This window comes from Carcharodon carcharias, chromosome 4, assembly GCF_017639515.1.
Source record: "Carcharodon carcharias isolate sCarCar2 chromosome 4, sCarCar2.pri, whole genome shotgun sequence".
Lineage (NCBI taxonomy): Eukaryota > Metazoa > Chordata > Chondrichthyes > Lamniformes > Lamnidae > Carcharodon > Carcharodon carcharias.
The window spans coordinates 161,961,267-161,983,704 of record NC_054470.1 but is presented as its reverse complement, the minus strand read 5'-3'; the positions used below and the strand labels follow the sequence as shown (position 1 = coordinate 161,983,704).

General features: G+C 39.2%; 1 protein-coding gene across 2 annotated transcripts in view; it reads left to right on the top strand.

Moving 5' to 3' along the window:
• ap3b1a (adaptor related protein complex 3 subunit beta 1a) overlaps nucleotides 1-22,438 on the top strand; it is a 338,438-nt gene that overhangs the window by 162,150 nt on the left and 153,850 nt on the right. For both annotated transcript variants that reach the window (XM_041185794.1, XM_041185792.1), the window contains exons 14-19: nucleotides 9,353-9,462; nucleotides 11,677-11,853; nucleotides 14,337-14,523; nucleotides 19,212-19,342; nucleotides 21,390-21,492; nucleotides 22,232-22,340. In XM_041185794.1, coding sequence (XP_041041728.1) covers nucleotides 9,353-9,462; nucleotides 11,677-11,853; nucleotides 14,337-14,523; nucleotides 19,212-19,342; nucleotides 21,390-21,492; nucleotides 22,232-22,340 — 817 coding nt within the window. The remainder of the gene's footprint in view (nucleotides 1-9,352; nucleotides 9,463-11,676; nucleotides 11,854-14,336; nucleotides 14,524-19,211; nucleotides 19,343-21,389; nucleotides 21,493-22,231; nucleotides 22,341-22,438) is intronic.

Below are 22,438 nucleotides of genomic sequence, written 5' to 3'. Positions count from 1 at the left end.
GTAAAAGGAGTAACTGGGATATGTCCTCTGACAATGTGGATTCCCTATGTAGCGCCTTAATAGAACAGAGAGTATGAAAGCGTTTTCTCAGAGGAGGATGGATTGAAAAACTAGCATTTTGTACTAATGTCTGGTGGCCTAAAAGCTGGCCTAGCCAGCAACACCCACATCCCATGAATGAATTTTTTTAAAAATCTGTGCCCTTGCAGTAGAGGTCAAGCAGCCCCAGCCAAGCTGTGGGAGTAGGTAGCTTTCATTTCCTTTTTAATTGGGAAATTGTGCGCAATGCAGGAAAATCTGAAAGCACAGTGAAGGATCGTATAAATTCTTTGAACAAAATATATATGCACAGCTTGTAAAATATCTGACCCCAAAAATGACATTATCCTTATTTATACCATATGTATTGTTTTAAATGCAGGCCTGATGGAGCAGAAAATTACAGAGCATTCAGTCCTGCAGCAAAATAACTAAACTAGGGTAGTTTTGTCATTTGCTCCTTGGACTGCATCACAAAGGCAAGTCTTGGGGATTAATCTAAAGCTTAATTAAACCATTAGATATTCCCTAATACTTCAGTCTTTTCGAGGCTTCACACCAATCCCCAGTGGTAGTGATTTTTTTTTTTTCAGTTTATGAAGGTCACCAAGAAAATCTGATGGGTTGAATAGACACTATTCCACTACTGGAAAGTGATATTAGTGCTTTTTAATGACAGCCTGCTATTTTATGAAGACTACAGCTAAACACTTACTTTACAGCCTTCATGCCCTAATTGAAATTACAGGGGTAGTATACTGTAGGAGTTTAAACATGTTGCCAAAATTGTGTGATTTGAGTGTTGCTTTTCTGTTAAATTAGTAACTTCCATATGATCTGTATCATGAAATGTTCCTTGATAACCAGCCGAGCACTGGGGAGTAGTTTTCCAAATTTCACACTCTGATTTAACAGCAGAGAAAACTGGTATAGCTTGAAAAATCAGAGTTTGTGCAGAATATTTGAACTAAAATCCTGTTCTAGGGTTTGACAGCATAAAGTTGATGTTGAATAATAATTACACGATATACAGTGACAGCCCTATTCTCATTCAAAGAAGTCTAGATCAAGGCCAGCATTTTTTTTGTCCATTCCTAATTGCCCTTGAGAAGGTGGTAGTGAACTGCTTTCTTGAATGCAACTGAATGACTTGCTAGGTCGTTTCAGAGGACCACATTGCTGTGATCTGGAGTCTCTCACATGCCTGACAGGGAAAGGTCAGCAGATCTCCCTCCCTAAAGGAGATCAGTAAAGAACGAGGGTTTATGCAACAACCCAGTTGTTTCATATTCACCATTACTAGCTTTTACTCCAGATTTATTTAATTGTATTTAAATTCCCTGGCTGCTGTTCTGGGATTTGAGCTCTTCTCCAAATCATTATTCCAGGCTTCTAGGTCACTAGTTCAGTACCATAATTGCTGTACTACTCCACCCATCCAGAATAAGTGACCAAACAAGTGCTTGGAATTTTTAAAATATATATTTCTGCACTATTCTTGCAATGGGCATGACAATGACAAGATCACATTTTACCGATCACTCACCTTGAGAAGATCTCTCATTCCCCTTGTCAGCAGTGGCTCAGTTTGTAGCACACCTCTGAGTTTGAGGTTCAAGTTCCCCTCAGCACTTGAGCACAAAAATCAAACCTGACACTCCAATGCAGGACTGAAGGAATGTTGTACTGTTGGAAGTGCAGTTTTTCAGTTGAGACTTTAAACTGAGAACCCCTCTCAGGTGGTATTTCAAAGAGCAGGGTAGTTATCCCAGGTGTCCTGGCCAATATTTATCCCTTAATCAACATCACAGAAACAGATTACCTGGCCATTGTCACATTGCTGTTTGTGAGAGTTTGCTGTGCGCAAATTGTCTGCCACATTTCCTGCAACACAACTGAGACTCCACTTAAAAAGTAATACAAAAGTACATTGAGAAGTCTGGTGGTCATGAAAAGTGCTGTATAAATAATGTTTTTCTTTCTATTTTTTAACTGCTTAGTCCTTCTGATGATGCTACCAAGATGGTGTTCAGTAAGGCTTTGCAGGATATTGACCATAACAATCAGCAAAGTGCAGGATGATGTGCGACTTGGGAGGGAAATCTGGTGGTGCTTCCGTAGTTTATCCCCATCAGTGTTAGAGATTATAGGTGAGGAAATTATCAAAGTGATGAAGGAAATGAGTCAGTCGCAGGAGTATCACTGCTCAGCCCTGGATGTTGTCTTGAGCCCCTTGACTGATTTAGCTGTACTGATCTCGGCAACTGGTGAGTATTCCATCATACTCCTGATTTGAGCATTGTAGGTGGCGTAAAGGCTGAGGGATTGGAAGGCAAAATACTCTTTGCAGAGAACTTAGCATCTGCCTTGCTGGCGCAGATAAGCCACTGGTGAATTGTGACCCATGAGTTACTAATCATGGGGCACATGATGGTGTAATTGAAGGTGAATGAAATGCCGCCTTTACTTCGAACTGCTCATTATGTGGTACTTAAGTGTGTGAATGCTAAACTGCTACTTCTCAGCCCCAAGGCTGGTTGTTATCCAGTTATGCTGTGGGTTGTTGTGGGGCTGATTCATTCTCAGAAAAGTTGACAATGGAGCAAAATACTGGTATCCTTAACAAACAGCTCCAACTCATGACTTATTTTGGAAGGAAAGTCTTTGAAGCAGCTGAAAGTGGCTTGGCTGAGGATACTTTTCAAAGAAGCTCTCATAGCGATAACTTCTGAAACTACTACCATTTTCTACTGCAATTAAAATTGCTTATTTCCTGGATGTTGCACATTGTTCTTAAAGCATTTTTCTAATATTCTGAATGTTGTACAGTTTCGTGCCTGCATACAGACCACAAATGCAGTACCTAACAAAGTTCCTTAAACATTTTGTTGCATTTTGCTTCCAACATCAAGTAAAACAACCTCATGGATTTCTTGGTATTATGATTCAGATATCACATACTTGGCCAGAGCCACCATCAGGATCGACATTTATCCCCGCTCCAGCCTCTTAGCTTTAGCCTCAAATTCTTCCCATTCACCAGATTCCTTTGCAACAACCCATCCTCCCCCATAGAATGAGAAATTCAGAATTGTTACAGCACAGTGGGAGGCCATTCAGCCTGCCGTATCGGCTCTCTGAAGGAGCGATTCCTTGAGTGGCCTGTCTTCTCTCTAACCCTCATATTCTTGCTTTTCTGATAGTACCCAGTTCCCTCTTGAATGCCTCGATTGACTCTGCCTCCATCGCAGTCTCAGGCAGATCTTAATCACTTGCTCTGAAAAAGTTTTTCCTCATGTCTCCATTGCTTCTTTTGCCAAGTACCTTAAATCTTATCAGTGCTTTTATTTGAAATTCATTGTCAGTTCTCTCAACCCTCTGTTCAACTCCCAACCACTGAATTGCCCTTTTTGTTTCTCCCCCACCACCCCCACATGCAAAGTTATCATTGCCTACTTTTGTTCTGGCAGTGACCCACTCCCTTTGAAACTCTCATCACTCCTTATAATATCCCATTCTTGAGCTATCAATCCCTTCCAATTATCACCCTTTTCAATTCTATCTACCCTTTTCAAAGTGCTTGAACATGTCCTCAGCACCATGGTTTGAATCCATTTTAATCAGGTTTCTACTTCAGTCACATCAAGGTTACCAAAGCTAACTTATGTGATTGCCACGACAGGGTATAATCCCTCTTTGCCACTCTTTGTCTCCACGATGTTGGATATAGTTAACCTCATCATCCTTTGTCTCCTCCATCATGACACCTTTGTCTTTCTGTTCTTCTTGTCCCAATATGATCACTTTACAGTGCAATCTATGGTTGGAGATAGTTTCCTTAAATTGGACATCAGCAAGAACAAAACCCCCAGCAAAAGCTTTGCTCCATTGCTGCTAATTCTGTCCCCATTTAGGCTGAACTAAGTGGTAGGCAACCTCGTGTTTCATTGACCCAGAGCTGAGTTTCAAACCCCAAGCCCTGAATATTACGAATGCCACTTAGTTCCATTTGTATAGCAACCCTCTCACCTGTCCTTAGTTCAGCCTTCTCTGTCGAAACATTTTTTTCTGCTTTCCTCGCCTCCAGACTAGATTTCTTTAATATATTGCTCATCAGTCTCTGATCTGCAGCCTCCAAAGATCCAGTCTTGTTCAAAGTTCCATTCGCCACATCCTGTTCCACTTCGCCATCATTCTGTTCTGGTTGAACAGTGTTGGAAACTGTGTCCACCAACACGTCAAACATATAATACTTTACAAAAACAGAACTACCTGGAAAAACTCAGCAGGTCCGGCAGCATCGGCGGAGAAGAAAAGAGCCAACGCTTCGAGTCCTCATGACCCTTCAACAGAACTGTTGAAGGGTCATGAGGACTCGCAGCGTTGGCTCTGTTCTTCTCCGCCGATGCTGCCGGACCTGCTGAGTTTTTCCAGGTAATTCTGTTTTTGTTTTGGATTTCCGGCATCCGCAGTTTTTTGTTTTTATCTAATACTTTACTTTGTTTAAAAATCCTTCCAAGGTCTTGACCAACCCTAATTCAAAAGTCTTCTCCAAACTTTCTCATAATCTTCTAACACTTGGTGTCACATTTGACTTAACATTTTGCTACAGTCTTCAGCCAGCAGTGCCAAGTGGATGATCCATCTCTGCTTCCTCCAGAGGCCCTCAGAATCACAGATGCCAGTCTTCAGCCAATTCATTTGCTCCACGTGAAATCCAGCAATGGCTGAAGGCACTGGACACTGCAAAGGCTATGGGCCCTGACAACATTCCGGCAACAGTACTGAAGACTTGTGCTCCAGAACTTGCCGCGCCCCTAGCCAAGCTGTTCCAGTACAGCTGCAACACTGACATCTACCTGGCTATTTGAAAAATTGCCCAGGTATGTCCTGCACACAAAAACCAGGACACATTCAACCCAGCCAATTATCGCCCCATCAGTCTATTCTCGATCATCGATAAAGTATTGGCAGGGGCCAACAGTGCCATCAAGCGGCACTTGCTTAGCAATAACCTGCTCACTGACGGTTTGGGTTCCGCCAGGGCCACTCAGCTCCTGACCTCATTACAGACTTGGCTCATACATGGACAAAAGATCCAAACTTGTGAGGTGTGAGTGACTGCCCTTGACATCAAGGCTGCATTTGACCGAGTGTGGCATCAAGGAGCCTAGCAAAACTGGAGTCATTGGGAATCAGGGGGAAAACTCTCTGGTGTTTGGAGTCATACCTAGCACAAAGGAAGATGGTTGTGGTTGTTGGATGTCAGTCATCTCAGCTCCAGGGCATCACTGCAGGAGTTCCTCAGGGTAGTATCCTTGCCCAACCATCTTCAGCTGCTTCATCATCATAAGGTCAGAAGTGGGGATGTTCGCTGACGATTGCACAATGTTCACCATTTGCGACTCATTAGATACTAAAGCAGCCTATTTCCAAATGCAGCAAGACCTGGACAATATCCAGGCTTGGGCTGACAAGTGGCAAGTAACATTCACGCTACACAAGTGTCAGACAATGACTCTCTCCAACCAGAGAGAATCCAACCATTGCCCCTTGATGTTCAATGGCATTACCATCACTGAATCCCCCACCATCAACATCCTGGGGGTTACCATTGACCAGAAACTGAACTGGACTAGCCATATAAATATTGTGGCTACAAGAACATGTCCGAGGCTAGGAATAGTATGACAGGTAACCCACCTCCTGACTCCCCAAAGCCTGTCCACCATCTACAAGGCTCAAGTCAGGAGTGTGATGGAATACTCCGCACTTGCCTGGAGGAGTGCAGCTCCAACAACACTCAAGAAGCTTGACACCATCCAGGACAAAACAGCCCACTTGATTGGCACCACATTGACAAACATTCACTCCCTCCACCACCACCACCAATGCACAGTAGCAGCATCACCAGTAGCAGTGTGCACCATCTACAAGATGCACTTCAGGAATTCACCAAGGCTCCTTCGACAGCACCTTCCAAACCCACGACCACTACCATCTAGAAGGACAAGGGCAGCAGACAGATGGAAACACCACCATCTGGAAGTTCCCCTCCAAGTCACTCAGCATCCTGACTTGGAAATATATCGCCAATCCTTCACTGTCGCAGGGTCAAAACCTGGAACTCCCTTCCTAACAGCACTGTGGGTGTACCCACACCACATGGACTGTCATGGTTCAAGAAGGCAGCTCACCAGCACCTTCTCAAGGGCAACTAGGGATGGGCAATAAATGCTGGCCCAGCCGGCGAAGCTCGCATCCCGTGAATGAATTAAAAGAAATAATTCATACCATCACTGAGGCCACCTATTTCCATCTCTGTAATATTATTCGACTTCGCCCGTTTCAGCTCATCTGCTGCTGAAACCCTCATTCATGCCTTCTTTACCTCTGGGCTTGTATTTTCCAACACACTCCTAGCCTCATTGTAACCTTCATTAACTTGAGGCCATCCAAATCCCTGCTGTCCTTATCTTAACTCGTACCAAGTCCTGCACCCGTCGCCCTGTTCTTGCTGACCTACGTCGGCTCCCTGGTCAAGTGAAGGTTTAGTTTCAAATCCCTCCATGGCCTCGCCCCTCCCTATCTTAGTATTCTGCTCCAGCCCCATGAACCACTGTGCTCTTCTAATTCTGGCCCCTTGAGTATCACTAATTGCTCCACCATTGGTGGCTGCACCTTCAGTTGCCTAGGTGCTAAGCTCTGGAATAACCCTCTCACCTTTCCCTTCCTTACCCTGCTTTCTTTTTTTTAAGACACCCCTTAAAACTTATCTCTTTCACCAAGCTTTGGGCCATCTAACAAAGTATTTCCTTACATGGCTCGGTGTCATACTTTGTTTTATTATGCCCCTGTGAAGTGCCTTGGGATGCTTTATTGCCTTAAAGGTGCTATATAACTATACATTGTTGTTCTGGCCCTCTGTGCATCATTACTCCTGCTCCACGTTTGGTGGCAAACCTTCCAAAGTCCCTGCCTTACTCTGACTTGCTCCCTAAACCTCTTTTCATTTTTCCTTTCCCGTCTCTTTAAAAGTTTCCTTAAAATCCATCTTTGACCAAATCCTCGGCTCTCTCATGAAAGCTCAGCTCATGCTCTTTTTTCTTCCCAAGTACCTTGGGTATTTTTCTGTGGTGGGTAGGTATTTAAAAGTATCCTTAATGGATGAATACTTTAAGGAGAAAGAAGCATGCAAGGATATGGAACAGCAGTGGGAGTCACTGGATTACTCTTCAAAAGAGCCAACGTGGATTTGATGGATCAAATAGTGGCCTCCTGTACCATTCTGTGATTCAATAACAAATTCTGATTGTTATTAAATCTTCCTGATATTTATTATTTTACTAAAGTCCTTAACCATGTTATCTCCCAAACCTACCCTTCTTTCCCATGACTCCCTATCTGTAGCACTGAAACAGCTGTAACCAAAATCACAAACTCTATTTTCGTTGCATATTAACCCTCCTTCTGTATTGCAATCTCTCTGCAGCCTGTGCTACAGTTTGAGCACAACATTCATCATCGCTTGTCATGCTGGTTAGGTGACATGACCCTCACTTGGTTATACGCTATCCGATCTTAGTTAAAGCTTCTGTACCAGTATCCTGTTCTTCGTCATTCCCATGCTGTTCCTGAGCAACAGCAACGTGAGACATCTTCCACTTCAATGCTGATAACAGCCACATCCATCTCTTCGATTTCTGTTGACCCCTCCACTACCTGCGTGCTGTCACATTGCTTGTTTAGCATCCATATTCGGATGAGCTGCAATTTTCCCTCAACTAAACATCGAGATGACAAAAATTGTTTCCCATCCATATCACAAGCTGCACATAAACTCCTTCCCACTCCTCAGATGCTTCAGACTGTTAACAATTTTAGCTTTCTGTTTGACCCCAAACTGATTACATGACTCCCAAATGCTCTCCTTCACGAAGACTGGTGACTTTTACTTTTAATGTCACCCACCACTAGACCAGACAATTCCAATGACTCTTTAGCTCTCTCCTTCTTGAAGAACCTTATCCCTCAAAACAAACCTCTTTACAATGATTTTGATCACTTCTATTAATGTTTAGTCCTTTGATTTAGAATCAGTGATGCAGCACAGAAGGAGGCCATTTGGTCCATTGTGCTTGTGCCAAACCTTTTGTAGGTCTATCTTATGAACCCTACTCCTTGCTCTTTTCCCCATAGCCCAGTATTTTTTTCCCTTCTAGTAGTTATCTAATTCCCTTTTGAATGTTGTTATTGAATCCGTTTCTACCACTCGTACATGTAGTGCATTGCAGATCATCATAACTCACTCTGTATATTTAAAAAAAAATTCCTCATGTCACTTCTGATTCTTTTGCCAATCTCTAATCTCTGTCTTCTGGTAACTAACTCTCCAGTTGCTGGAATCAGTGTTTCCTTGTTTATTCACGTAGGAACCCCGTTTTTCCTTAAACCTCTGTGAAGCTTCTTGGGGTGTTTTTTTTTATCTTAAGTGATTAAAAATGCAAATTATTGTCTGTTAGTTTCTTGGTATCCCATCCAACATGTATTGCTTTTTCTGTTAATACATTGAACATCTTGTTTTGTTTCAAACGGTTCGTCACACTTGATTGATACAAGATGTATAGTATAACCAGTTTTTCCACAGGTAGGTGAATACTTCAAAGAAGCCCAGTAACATTACGCTGCATGTCACTTTTCGTAGAAGTACTGAAGGTGCTAGACAAGCTTTTGAAATCCTTTGTTTCCATTGATAGAAGATAGCTGATGATCCCAACAACTTTTTTAGCTGCAGAAATTTCACTCCGTTAACCAAACAAAGCTTGTGTAAATTTTTTAAGTGCAGGCTCTGCTTTCCTGAATACAAGACGGGATTATTGCTCAGTCATATTTGTTTGCTCTGGTTCAAGAATTGAATGAGCATTCCAATAACAACAGCCTACCTTAACCATGACACAACAAAAATCAAAGATGTGAAAAGACCATTTTACCAACCTAAGCTCACCCCTGAGCAAAGCAACGCTCCCATCTTCAGATCAATAGTGGATTGATTTTCTTTGGCGCTTTTGTTCCTGATTAATACATCTAGAAAATATGCCGATTTAAAATTTGCTGTAAATAGTTTGGAAATAACTCATGGCAATAAATGTTATTATTTATGAATTACAAATTGCTGGTGTTTGTAGTCCAATTGCATTTCACCACAAGCAAAATGTAAAGGGTCACCAGCAACACTGGAGGTCTTACGTAGTGAATTGGTCACTCATTTCATTGAAGCCTGGTTTTATGTCAGAAATTACTTTTCATTCCACAGAAAATGTTGTTGCTGAAAGTGTAGTTGTCATTAAGAAACTACTCCAGACACAACCATCACAGCATAGTGAAATCATCAAACATATGGCCAAGCTTCTAGACAATATTACAGTAAGTATAAATTAAACAATAATGTCAAAGGAAAACAGATGTGTTCATTTTAGCTGCTAATAACTTAAGAGTTCTCATGAATATTGGTTTTTATCACTGGCTGCTTATTACAATGTATTCCTCCATTTATGCACCTTTGGATATCTGATATATTTGAAATGCTTTCCTGATCATAAACTCAACAGATTTCACTGAATTGTAACATATGCTATTAATTCAGATATATGCTATACCCTGGTATTACCAATGCTTGTGATTTTATTCATGGTTTATTGATTTTTGTATTTTTGTCTTAATGCATGTGATTGATTCATAGGGGTAGCAGGGATAGAGAATCTGATCCCCATTTCCTCTCATCCTGGTGATTCATATACTTTAGCACAAATGCAAAATCAAAAAATGCAAGTGTTAGCAATTGGGTGCTTTTTTGTTCTTTTGTAGTCCTGTATCAAGCTATATTGATATATATGAAAAACTGAAGAGGGGACCCAATACCTCCCAAGAACAGGAAGGAAATGTGTTACATTGGTCCATAGGACTCGGATAAGTTGTATATGCAAGCTGACAAAATAAAAAATGTATTCAATGCCAATAAACCATCCACTTCGATCTACTCCCTCCACCCCACCCCTATGTGAATGGTATAACCTGATCTATTTATTCATTAAAAACACTAGTCAAGGTCATTTGGATCACCTAAGCTCAACACCCCCAGACTCTTAACTTCCCACGCAATAACATTCAATCCAATCACATTTTGTAATGTCTCTATTGTTTTTGTCTGTATTGTCCTACTTAACAGATAATTTGAAATCTTTATCCCGAACATTTATCACTTTTATTTAATAAAAAAAATCCTCAGGACCTAAAAATTTACCTTCGAGAAATTTTATTTTGTGTTTTTGATCTTATATTTCTGGCTTGATTCAATATTGAGTTTGATTGTGTTACATCATTTAATTTTCTATATTTGATATTGTCCTTTTTGTGGACTTGAGTTTCTCTAATCCTTCTTTGTTCAGTTTATACTTGAAATCAATGCTATTGCTGTTCTTAATACTATTAAATACTACTAAATCACATGTATATTTTATTGTGATTTCAGAATATGGGCATGCAAATCCCTCTGTTCCTAGTCTCTTGCCATTAAGAAAATATTTTGGCTTGTCTTTTTCAGATCTCCTACTTCCCCACATTGAACTCCATGTCCACAGTTTTGACCACTCATTTAATCTGCTCCTTTGTAACTCCAGTTTTCATCCATACAATTTAGTGCCTTCTAACCTGGTGTCATCTTCAAATTTGCATATACAACTCTATCTTCTTTCTTTCAAGTTTGGCATGTGGAGGTTGTGTGTGGTGTTGCGTGGTGCATACAATATAAAAGTTACGGCCCTACTATAGATTCCTGTGGAGCACTGTGTTATGTCCCAACAATCAGGATACACGTGCATTTCAAAATGTGGTAATATCTGTTTGCTTCCAGTCTGGTGGAATATTAACAGTGCTTGAATGACTCCTTTGGCAATTGCTTGGGTCTCCTTTGTGCTATTTGACCAAGGAACTTTTGTAAGTCCCTCTAACTTATCAAGTACTTCTATCATGCTGACTTCAAAATCCTACAGGATGTTGTCAGTGCTTTCCCTTCTTGCCATTTTTTTGGTTCTATTTTCAAAGTTTAGGAGAAATCCTTGAATACATGTCCTTCAATGCTCCAATGCACTTGGGGACTGGACCTATTTTCTGTTGAAGTTTTTAAAAAAAATGGTAGTATGGGTTGCCTACATGCTTCCTTCATCTTTTAAAAATCTTGACCCAGGTAATCTAGCATTTGAATTGTTTTTAAAATTAGTTACTGCTGTGGATGCTTTTAGGACTTGAGTTCGCCTTATATTTTTTTTAAGCTCTTGAATTTTTCTTTCCATACTGTTTCTCTTCTCTTGTGTGAAATACTCCTGGGTCACTTTTATGTGCTTCACAAATTTAAACAGAATGTTGTATTATTTTCATGACTTATCAGGGTATTTAAGTAACTCATCAATATTTTCCAAATTAATTGTTGTATGTATAATTTTTTTTTAAAATGTTCTGTAATAATGTATCCTAATTAGTCTTCATGCTATACAAATTGAAAAATGCTTTCTTAAATCACTGAATCATTTATTGAGTTTGAATTTTCCTTCTCTCTCTCTCTCTCTCACCCTCTCTTTCAAGGTACCCATGGCTCGAGCAAGCATCCTTTGGCTGATAGGCGAATACTGTGAACGTGTACCAAAGATTGCACCAGATGTTCTGAGGAAAGTGGCGAAGAGCTTTACAAGTGAAGAGGAGATAGTGAAACTACAAATTCTTAATCTGGGAGCTAAACTCTACTTAACAAATCCCAAGCAGGTGAGAACTCAACAAAAGGATAGCACTTTTTCTCCATAGTGATTTAAGATTTGAGATTGGTTTTACATTTTTGATAGTGTATTTTAAACTTTTTTGTATGTGCTTTTCCCTATTAATTTGTCAGTTGCTTACAAGTTATTCATAGCAAATACATATAGAATGTTAAGTGTTCACATTTAAAGTTTGAGTTGACCTCTTCTATCACTGGACAACATTGCATTATTAATCTTTTGATCAAGGCAGATTTCCTCAAGCGTTCATTTTCTACTTTTGGGAGCAAAATAATTGCATAACCTCATTATGTATGAATAGTCAATTGTAAGGGGAGACTGACCAATGGGAATCATGGGATGCTTGGTGTAAAACTAAGCTAAAACTTGCTTGGTGAGACAGAGTCATCGGAAAGATCTAGTCAAGATAAGATGAGATCAGGGCTGGGGGAAGAGACAGAGACATATGACACTACTTAAGGAAAGATGCGATCGGGGAATAGAGTGGGAAGATCTAATTAAAGACAAGGCAGCTGGTCAAGAGAACTTTTTGTAACTGTATAGATTGACTGCTCAAACACTGTACTGTAGAACCTCTACAATCAGCCTTGAGAGTGTGGGGGCTGCTCCTTGTATGTTGGTAATAAAGATCACTCGTTTGAACAAGACATCTGACTCTCAAGGCATTTTTGGGCATGGGGCAAACCTGCACACTTTCAGAATGAGCGTGCAAGAGAATTTGCAAATGTATGTGAACCGTTGCTGCGAGTCTCTGTTAGAGTATATGACTTGTGGGAAGAATGGACTTGATGGGTGAAATGGTTTTCTCTGCTTCCATTCTTTTAAGTTCATGGTCTTTATGGCGGTGTGATACAAAACTTGTCATATGCTGTTGAGCAAAAGGAGAAAGTTAAGCTGATGAATGACTTGCATAAATAGACAAATGCCATTGACCCATTAATTGTTGCAAGTTATATAGCGATTTATCTGTTTACACTGTGAGTTCAAGCACCAAGAAACAAAGCTGAAGAGATTCAACCTGTTTGCATCTTTCTATACCAAATATTTCTGTTACTGAAATGCTCCACTTAGATGTGCGTGCTTAAGTGGGACTTCATTCAGAACCTATCTCCAAATTTGAATCATTGTACAATCCAACCAGAACTTTCCTCTTTTTTGTTTGTAAAAAGTAACTTTTGGGCTCTTGGTACAAAAATGAAACAATGCTGAGTAGATGCAGGGTCCTAAAACATGAATTGGCATTTGCTTTAAGGTTTCAATTAAACTGACATTGGTAAAGGAAATGTCACACTTGGGCTGCTTTTCTGCAATTGGGGTCATAGGATTGAGGGAAGAGGCTTCACTATGAAAATCACTATATTGTGCCTTTTCTGAGGTTATTTAATTTCTGCCCAACAGTGAAGTATTTTATTCCCGAATGCATATTTGTGCTTTGAGTCATTTATAGAAAATTGTGTACATTAATTACTTGAAATTGACGATGACTGAAATCTTGTTTCTTGAAATCACAATGCAATACTGATTTGGAATTTTACCCCCTCCAATCATTAGCACAAGTATAAATGTGTCAGCTTGGTAAATGTTAATAAAATCTAGACATTTTTGTACTTTGTTTATTCTGATTAACCCTTTGCTGTCACCAGTAATAAGTGACAAAAATTACAGGAGAAAATTACTCATGCGCTGCTAAAGCAAAATTTTATGAGAATGTGCCTAATAAATTTGTTTGTAAACCTGTTTGTAGTTACAAATAACAGCATTAGAGGATGAGATCTGAGTGGAATGATAGGGCTATTTTCTCTCAGAAATACTGGTAATCATTGACTAAAGCTGTGACACTGGAGTCACTTATCTTGGTTGTAGAGGGCATCAGCAGCTAGTTGCCCTGAGATAGAAATGGCTAAATACATTGCAAATAATTTGCAATAATACAGTTCACTGATTCATATGGCTTAGTTAATGGTTCATAATTCAGTGAGCAGCAGCTAAGTGCATTCGTGCTCTGGGCACTGCACATGCTTTGGGGCAGTGTTGCATCATAAAGCTAACCTCTTTGGTAGAAATGTGCCTAGCCTAATATCATCTGATATGTTGATGTCCTGCATATTTTTCAGATTAAGTTTTGAGTGCTATGTTTTTAGTTGTATTTCTACATTCATTATCCTCACGTAGACTCTTCACCAGCTTTGCCATATATGATTATTTTTTAATGATGCCTTTCTTTCCACTCCAGCAGTTTAATAATCTAGCGCCTGGCTTCTTCTCAGGATTCAGCATTCACCTACTCAGCACAGATGAGGACATGTGTCTTAGCTAAAATTTCATTTGCTGCCTTTGGAATGTGTATTCCCAAGGGAGCCACATTCGTTGGTCATGACCATTCATTTTTATTACAGCTCTGAATATGTTTATTCAGAGTTATCAATAATCATAAATAACATGTATTATTTTCTTGTTTTATTTTGCCAACAGACAAAATTGCTTATGCAGTACATATTAAATGTAGCCAAGTATGATCAGAACTATGACATTAGAGATCGTACAAGATTTATCAAGCAGCTGATAGTTCCAAATGAGAAGAGTGGAGCTTTAAGCAAGTATGCTAAGAAAATATTCCTTGTTCAAAAGCCAGCACCAGTCCTCGAATCTCCATTTAAAGGTACTTTATAATAACATTATTTTATTTGAAGAGTGGTTTAAAAAACAACTCAATGTTGTAAGCAAAGCAGGTAGAATTGGTACTCTGGAAATATGTCGTCAAATGGGCCTAAGCACCTTGTTAACCTGAACCCAGCTTATACATAATTTTCAGTTTAAAATACTTGCATAGGAATTGATGAGACACAGTTGTTACCCCAACATTAAGGGAAAGCGCTTCCATTACCATGCAATCTGCTCGTGAGCACAATGAAATCCTAAAAAGTTGCTGCTTTTCATTTGTGTGTGTGTTGGCAGGCTATTTGACTGTGGTGAGCAGTACTGTTAAGCCAATTTTATGTTCCCGAAGTGTAGATGTTATTTTGTTGAAGTTACTGTTTATTTGTAGACTTCTGAAAAGTTGCAGCCAAATTTACCACAGTAATTATGTGATGGAATCAGGAGATGTAACTGTTATGAGATGCTTAAAGATAAATTGCATCCTGTACTCAGATGTTCGTGATACATGGATTTTTTTCTAAAAATAAGTGAAGGATTCCTTCATAAGTGGAGGTATTTTAAACTGAAAATTATGTATAAGCTGGGTTCAGGTTAACAAGGTGTTTAGGCCCATTTGACAACATATTTCCAGAGTACCAATTCTACCTGCTTTGCTTACAACATTGAGTTGTTTTTTAAACCACTCTCTGCCTGATAACTCATTATAGTTGTTGTATAATCCTCTGTTGAAAGAAATACTGCTGTCTATTTTAAATTTTTACTTCATAACTTTTAACTTCAGCCATCCTGTCCTCTCTCTGGAAATTTTTGATTTGGGTTTCATTTTGGTAGCCCACTACTCTCTCTGTACCTCTGTGAATAGCTTATCAAGTCATTGCTCTTCCCTTTGACATAAGGACACAGCATCATCACACTCCTGTACGGTCCTTCTAGGGCCTGGGTGACTCCTTTTATGTCGTGCAACCAGGCCTGAATGCTGGGTTCCAGTGCAACATGGTTATGCCACCATGTAACTTTAACATAATGTCTCAAGATTTGAAATCAGTGAATCTGGTTATATAATGCAACATCCTTACCATATTCCTTCTTTACTTTGATTGTATTTACCAATCCCCTTATTTGAATCATGAAACTCGAGATGTTGACCTGAAATTTGCCACAATGTGATATTGGCTCCGGGTGTCACGAGTACGAAAGTTGTGCAACAAAATCCTCCAATTATGAAGTTACACCAGTGAATATGGCTGTGGTTTCCCTGTGATCAAAGTGAAAATCCATTGTGATGTGATGCGACTCGGGCTTGGAGGTCTTTAAAAAGATGCCTGAAAGTTGAACTGATGGCCAGGGCCAAGCATAGATTTAAATTTTAGAGAGTTGATTAATTTAAGGGCTGTTTTCATATCTGTCTGGTTAGTTCATTAAATGGAACAATAACACCACACTGTAGTGTTGTGGTTGTGTAAACAATGTAGAATCTCAAGTTTTTTAGTCTTCAATTGCTTAAACAGTCTATAACCGCAGTGCTATTTCTGATTTATCCCATGAATTTTAGTAAAGTTTAAATGGGAACACCGTGCTACCACATTCATAACAATCTAAATATTAAGAAAAAGAAACATTAGGATGGTAGTTGGAGGCAAGGAACCAGCAACCCGCTTTTGTTGCTTTCTTTGCTGCATCATTGAGCCCAAACACTCAGAACTGTGCCACTAAATGATAGGAAAAGGATCTAATGGAGAGCAACACTATTACTTGGTTTAAATAGTAAACTCCAATTATTGTGATTGTACCTAACACACACAGCCCAGCAGAACTATCCTGTAATGGTTTAAGTGACTGTGGTGATCATAGTGGCAAACACAGTTTTGCGGTTGATTTTAATGCAGGGCATAGCTGTGATAATTAGCTGTTCAACTTTTTCAGTGAGGAGAATCACATTAGTCTGAGAAAATTAAGATGCAGAGTACCTAATGGTATAAGGGACCTGTGCCGTAATATGCTAAATTTCTGCACCATAATAATGGCCCACATTTCATGGTTAGTGGCAAGGCATTTCTGCTCGCTGCCGCCCAGAAAGATCTAGTAATCTCTATGGTGTGAATTTCACCTTCACTGATGTTAATTTTGTTCTGGTGCCAGATGTAGGTGATTTCTGGCATTCAGCCACTGTGATGTCATCAAGCAGGCTAAGCAACCAATCATTTTGAAGAGTTCTCACAGCAATCCAGGAAGTAATTTTTAAAATAATTTTACAGAAAGCAAAATAAAGATTGGGACATGCAAGTGGGATTAAGGTAGAAACTGAACCATCTCGATCCTTTTTAAAAAAAAAAATTTAAAATTCTCTGAATTTTTTGGCATGGCATGGAAAAATTAACATCCACAAATATAAAATTAGTTTTTCAGAGCCAGAGAGGTTGTTCAGAATTAATTATGACTTTGGATGCCATTTAGTAACCCAGATACACACCTCATTCAACAAGGTATAACTTTATCAAGGATTTTAACAGCAAGACTAATATCAAAGTGCAAGTTCAGGTAAAATCACAGATTTCTAACTGACTTCCAGCTGCAATTATATTAGTGCATCTTGTGGAAGGGTAGCGCCAACTGCTGGTCTTTTGGATTTAACCGCACACATGAGCAGCCAGGTGTTGCTGTTGGTTTCACAATGATGGCGTACGGTGAATACTGGTGAACGCTGACAGTTTTACCATTGTTTTTATTTTGCTCTTTTACAGGATGTGAGTGTCGTTGGCAAGGCCAGCATTTATTGCTTATCCTGAATTTCCCTTGAACTTGATAGTGAGCTGTTGCCTTGACCCCCTGCAGTCCATCTGCTGTAGGTACACCATGGTGCTGTTCTGTTAGGAAGGGAGTTCCAGGATTTTGAGCCAGTGGCAACAGAGTAATGGAGATATAGTTTCAAGTCAGGATGGTGTGTGGTTTGGAGGGGAACTTGCAAGTGGCGGTGCTCCCATGTACCTGCTGCCCTTGTCCTTCTAGGTGGTAAAGGTCTCTGGTTTGGGAGGTGTTGTTGAAGATGCCCTCACTTTCTCTACCTCACGGCAATAATTTGACTTTCCTCCTTATACCCTGTAGCTGGTTAACATGTATGCAGTTTACCAGTAACTCTACAACAAAACAAAAACAGAATTACCTGGAAAAACTCAGCAGGTCTGGCAGCATCGGCGGAGAAGAAAAGAGTTGACGTTTCAAGTCCAGTACCTGCCCATTTGAGAGAGAAAATAATAGTTACTCTGCATGTGCCATAGACATGGCTTTAAAGCAGTTCAGCATTGTTCCAGTCTTATCATTTCATTCTTTAATGCAATATATTACTAAACTGTAAATAAGAACGCTAAGTACATAGATAAGCTAAATATGCATGAGTAAATTGGGTGCATTGTCTTTGCCTTATGTTCTATCATCTTCAAAGATGAGGATTCTTTTGTGACGGCACACCTAAATGAGGTGATTTGAAAAAAATGATTCTTTGGTTATTCTGAGCATATTATAAATTTCACCTGGTTATCAGGACAAATGAAAGGGCTCTAAGAAACTTAGATCTTATTTGTCAATGAAAAATAAACACCAAGACAAACAACGGTAATCCTGTGCTGTTCCACCCAAACTCTCCCATTCCTTGTTTTCAATTTTTCACCCCACATTTTCTGGGACCCTAAGAGCAACTTCCCATCACTACTAACCCCGCTTCCAAGTACTACTGCATTGCTGTTCAGTGCAACCTACCTGCCTTCCTGAAACATGTTCACTGTCTACCTCCTCTGTCCCAGGCAACAAAGTTAAATTAATATTTAATAGTAATTAACACCACGGATTTACAATTTCCACCCAATTATGCACATAATTATGGAATTAAAGTGCAAATATCTCTCACTCCTACTGTACTCGTTAATGACACAATTTGACTTTGAATCACAGTAAATCACTTGAACCTAATCGTTGTGCGTTATATGGGATTTGATGGCATATGCTCCAATTTATGCTATATAATGACTTTAAAAATCCACTACTCTCTTCTTTTCTTCAAGTGTATATTTTTCCTCCGCTGTGTTTTCTTATAATTATCTTCCTCTATGACAATATAAGCACCCTCTGAATTTGGGTCATCTTTATGGGATTCAAATGTCGATAGCCCTATATCAAACTAAAATGAAGAGGATTCTGTTTTATTTTTTGAAGTTTGCCTTCAGTTCTTCAATTTTATATAATATCTATCTTTAAAAACGGAAAACAATTGCAAAGTAGTGTTTTGGCATTAATGCATTTCCATTTATATTGCTGTTAAGTACAAAAGGAAGACGGGAAACAGTTCGGTTGGTAGCAAAACAGTATTAAAATTCTGAATGAGTTTTGTAGCAAGACATGTATACGGATTGTTTAACTGTGCTGTCATTCTTAATATTCACACTAAAGTAATTTTTAGAGGAGCTGCATTTCACAGCAACACCTCCAAACACACTGAATGATTAGCTTTTTTATTGACCATTATAGGTGAGATTATTGTAATCTATGGTCTGAAATCAGTTTTCTGACCTATGAGGAATCATCTCTCGTTTTTATTTATACTGTGACATTTGAGATAATTCACTACCAATTATCATTTGTGCTGATTAAGACTCTGTGACATAAAGCCCATTTTTTTTCTATTTTCTCATTCAACAGATAGGGATCGTTTCCAACTGAGCACGTTATCGCACACGCTTAATACCAAAGCAAATGGGTATCTAGAGCTTCCAGACTGGCCGCAGACAGCCCCTGACCCTTCCGTCCGAAATGTGGAAGTCATTCAGCCAGTATGAAATTTTATTTTCCTGAATGGTTTCTGGCCAGATTTTGTAAATGGGAGGGAGACAAAGAAATGATGTAGAACAGAAAATTTGGTTATTAATTTTGTAACCAAATGGCTTAATTAGCAGACTACCTGAATAAAGTGTTTTATTGGAAGGCTTGAACTGTGGAAAGAAGCTTACAAACCGGTCAGATGCTTTAGTCTGTAGAACTGAAGTTTAAAAATTTTAATTGTTCAGTATTTAATGTATATGTGTGTGTGTGTGTGTGTGTGTGTGTGTGTAAGCATTGAAGTAATTAGTGGACTGCAGCTTTAATGAATTGAAAGTTCTGTCCCTTTTTTTGTAACATTTCTTGCAACAATTCTGAAATTATTAAATCTGTACAAAATTCCTTGATTGTTTTGGGGCGGGGATTGCTGTAAGTGAATCATTCCTATTTTAACTGCCCATCCATAAACATTGACATGTCACGAACGTCACTAACACAAATGCCTAAGCACATCTTACTCAACCTTAAGTGATGCTTTTCAATAGCCAACATGGAATCCAGGTGGCCCATACAATTTATCTCTTATAGAGGTTTCTAAAAGTAACCCCTTTCACCTCTCTCTCCTCACCTACTCTCCCCAAGATCCAGCAGCCACCATCATTCAAGCATGCAATATGCAGTTCACTGTAGAATCTCAGAATTGTTACATCCCTGAAGGAGGCCATTTGATCCATCCTGTCTGCACCAGCTCTCTGAATGAGCAATTCACTTAGTACCAACCTCTTCCCTTCTCCACGTAACCCTGCAGTTTGTTTCTTTTTAAGTAATCACCTAATTCCCTCTTGAATGGAGAGAAGTTAAAAGTTGGACAAGTGCATCAAAATATTCTTAGCTAATTTAATGAAAATATTAAGGCATTTTTATAGATTCAATAATTCCATACCATGTGTAGATTGAAATATTGTATAATGTACATATAGCTTGATGGATATGGGTGGTTGAAGATCATTTTCCTTGAGAATTTGAACTTTGAGTTGCATTTGTTTTGATGATTATCCAATAAACCAATTGCTGGGTTCATGCTAGATTAGTAGCATCATGCTGATGCCTCCACAATTATGATCTAAAAGAAGTGCATTCCTTGTAATTATCTGGATTACGCACAGAACCTGAGAAGTAGGAGCAGAGTAGACCGGATGACCTCTCGAGCTTACTCTGCCATTCAGTATGATTGTGGCTGATATTCTCTCTCAACTGTTTTTATCATGAATATATGCCTATTAAGCTTCATTTTTGTAAGTTTTGGTTTATTATTTTACTTTTTACTGAAAGCAATTTACCCAAAACCTCTCAACTCAAACACTTTATTTAGTCGTTTACTATTTGCAGCTCAGGCATGTTGCCACCTTCCCATTTATATGCTCTTTGCTATGTGGAATTGAAGTGGAATAATATCCTTGCACGTTATGTGGAGTGCTTCTGGATTTTGTAAATTAAAGTTCCTGTGAAACACATTGTCCAGCTTTAGAAGGTTTGGTTGATGGTCAATTCTAAAGTCTATTTTTTAACTAATTTTTGCACCATTGTTAATTTCCCAGCATATTAACTCTTTCTGAGGTACCATTCACCATGTGCCTCTTCACTGAAGTGGCCATGGTTGCAATATGAGTTTTGCCATTGAGTGATAGCAGGCTATTGAAATAAGGAAGAAACTGAACCTCTTCTCACTTGATGTCCAGATATATTTATTCCTGGAAGTTGTTGAATAGCAATTAGGAGCAGGAACCTGAGCTAATTTATTGCATTCCACCTCCAGCAACAGTTACTGGATAATGATTAGCAACAGGGAACCTTGACCAGTCTTTATCTCCTTTTCCTCCATGCCTCCACCCACCCCTGCCCACCCTCCCTTCATCTTTCTTGCCTCCCCACCTTCTCTCATCATCTCATGTCCTCTACTTTTTTCTCTTCCTTACTCTTGGTCATATTAATTATTTCTAGTACAATTTTTGGATACCTATCTTTGTTTAAAGTCTGAAATATTTGTGTGTTTGTTCACAGGTTAAAGAACTGGTGACACCACTAGGTAAACTAAAAGGAAAGAAAGACAATTTGGGGGACAAGTTTTACTCTGATTCGGAGGAGCAGGAAGAATCCAGCAAAGGTGAGTGTGTGCTGGGAGAAATTGGAAAAATAGAATTATGATGCAAATAAATGTTTTTCAACATTTCATGCACGTCTGTTGTCTCATTCATGGAGTATGAATTTTCTTATCTCTGCGTGAGGTTATTCTTTTGGAGCTGCTTTCATGCGAGCCTCCGGAGTTTAAAATTCAAAACAGGTGTACATATCCCTCACCATCAACCAGTGCCCATATGTGACCAAGGGAACTCTCTCACCAACTCTGCCTTTCCAATGGTGTGCAAGTGCTGGCCCAGTAAAATGTAAAATATCCCATAACTACACTTGTAAGAACACATTAATAAAACAGTCTCCATATCTTTGACTAAGCAACTATGATGCTGAGAGTTGTGCTTTGATCTTCAAGCAACCTTGTAACCGGCTCTGACCTATTCCTCACTACAATATCAACTGAGCATCAAGTCCAAATTGTCTTGTTTTAATCTGTACCACATTAAAGATGTTGTGGTACAAACTATTTCAAAATCATTTTTAAATTTATTACACTATTACTATTCCATAATATTGTTTGATGGTGACTTCTTTCTTTTGATCTTCATTTGTATTTATATTTGTGTAGCTTCTAATACATTGGAGCTATTGCTATAGTGAACTCTTTAAGCTTGGGTCAATAAAATCGTTTAGTACCAATTGTGAACTTAGTCAAAAATTTGAAATGACAGGAACAAAATAGCCTTAAACTTCTTATCATTCAATCTCAGGTAGTGAATCTAGTAGTGAAAGTGACAGCAAGAATGAAGACAGCAGTGAGAGTTCAAGTGAAGAGTCAAGTGACAGTGATTCGGAAAAAGAGGAAAAGAATGAAGAAAGGTAAGTTTCACACCCCAGAATTGTTCTAGAGCCAGATGACATGGGTCGCATTGAAGCAGGGTAAATTAATAACTCTGCTGCAGAAATATTGGCCCAGA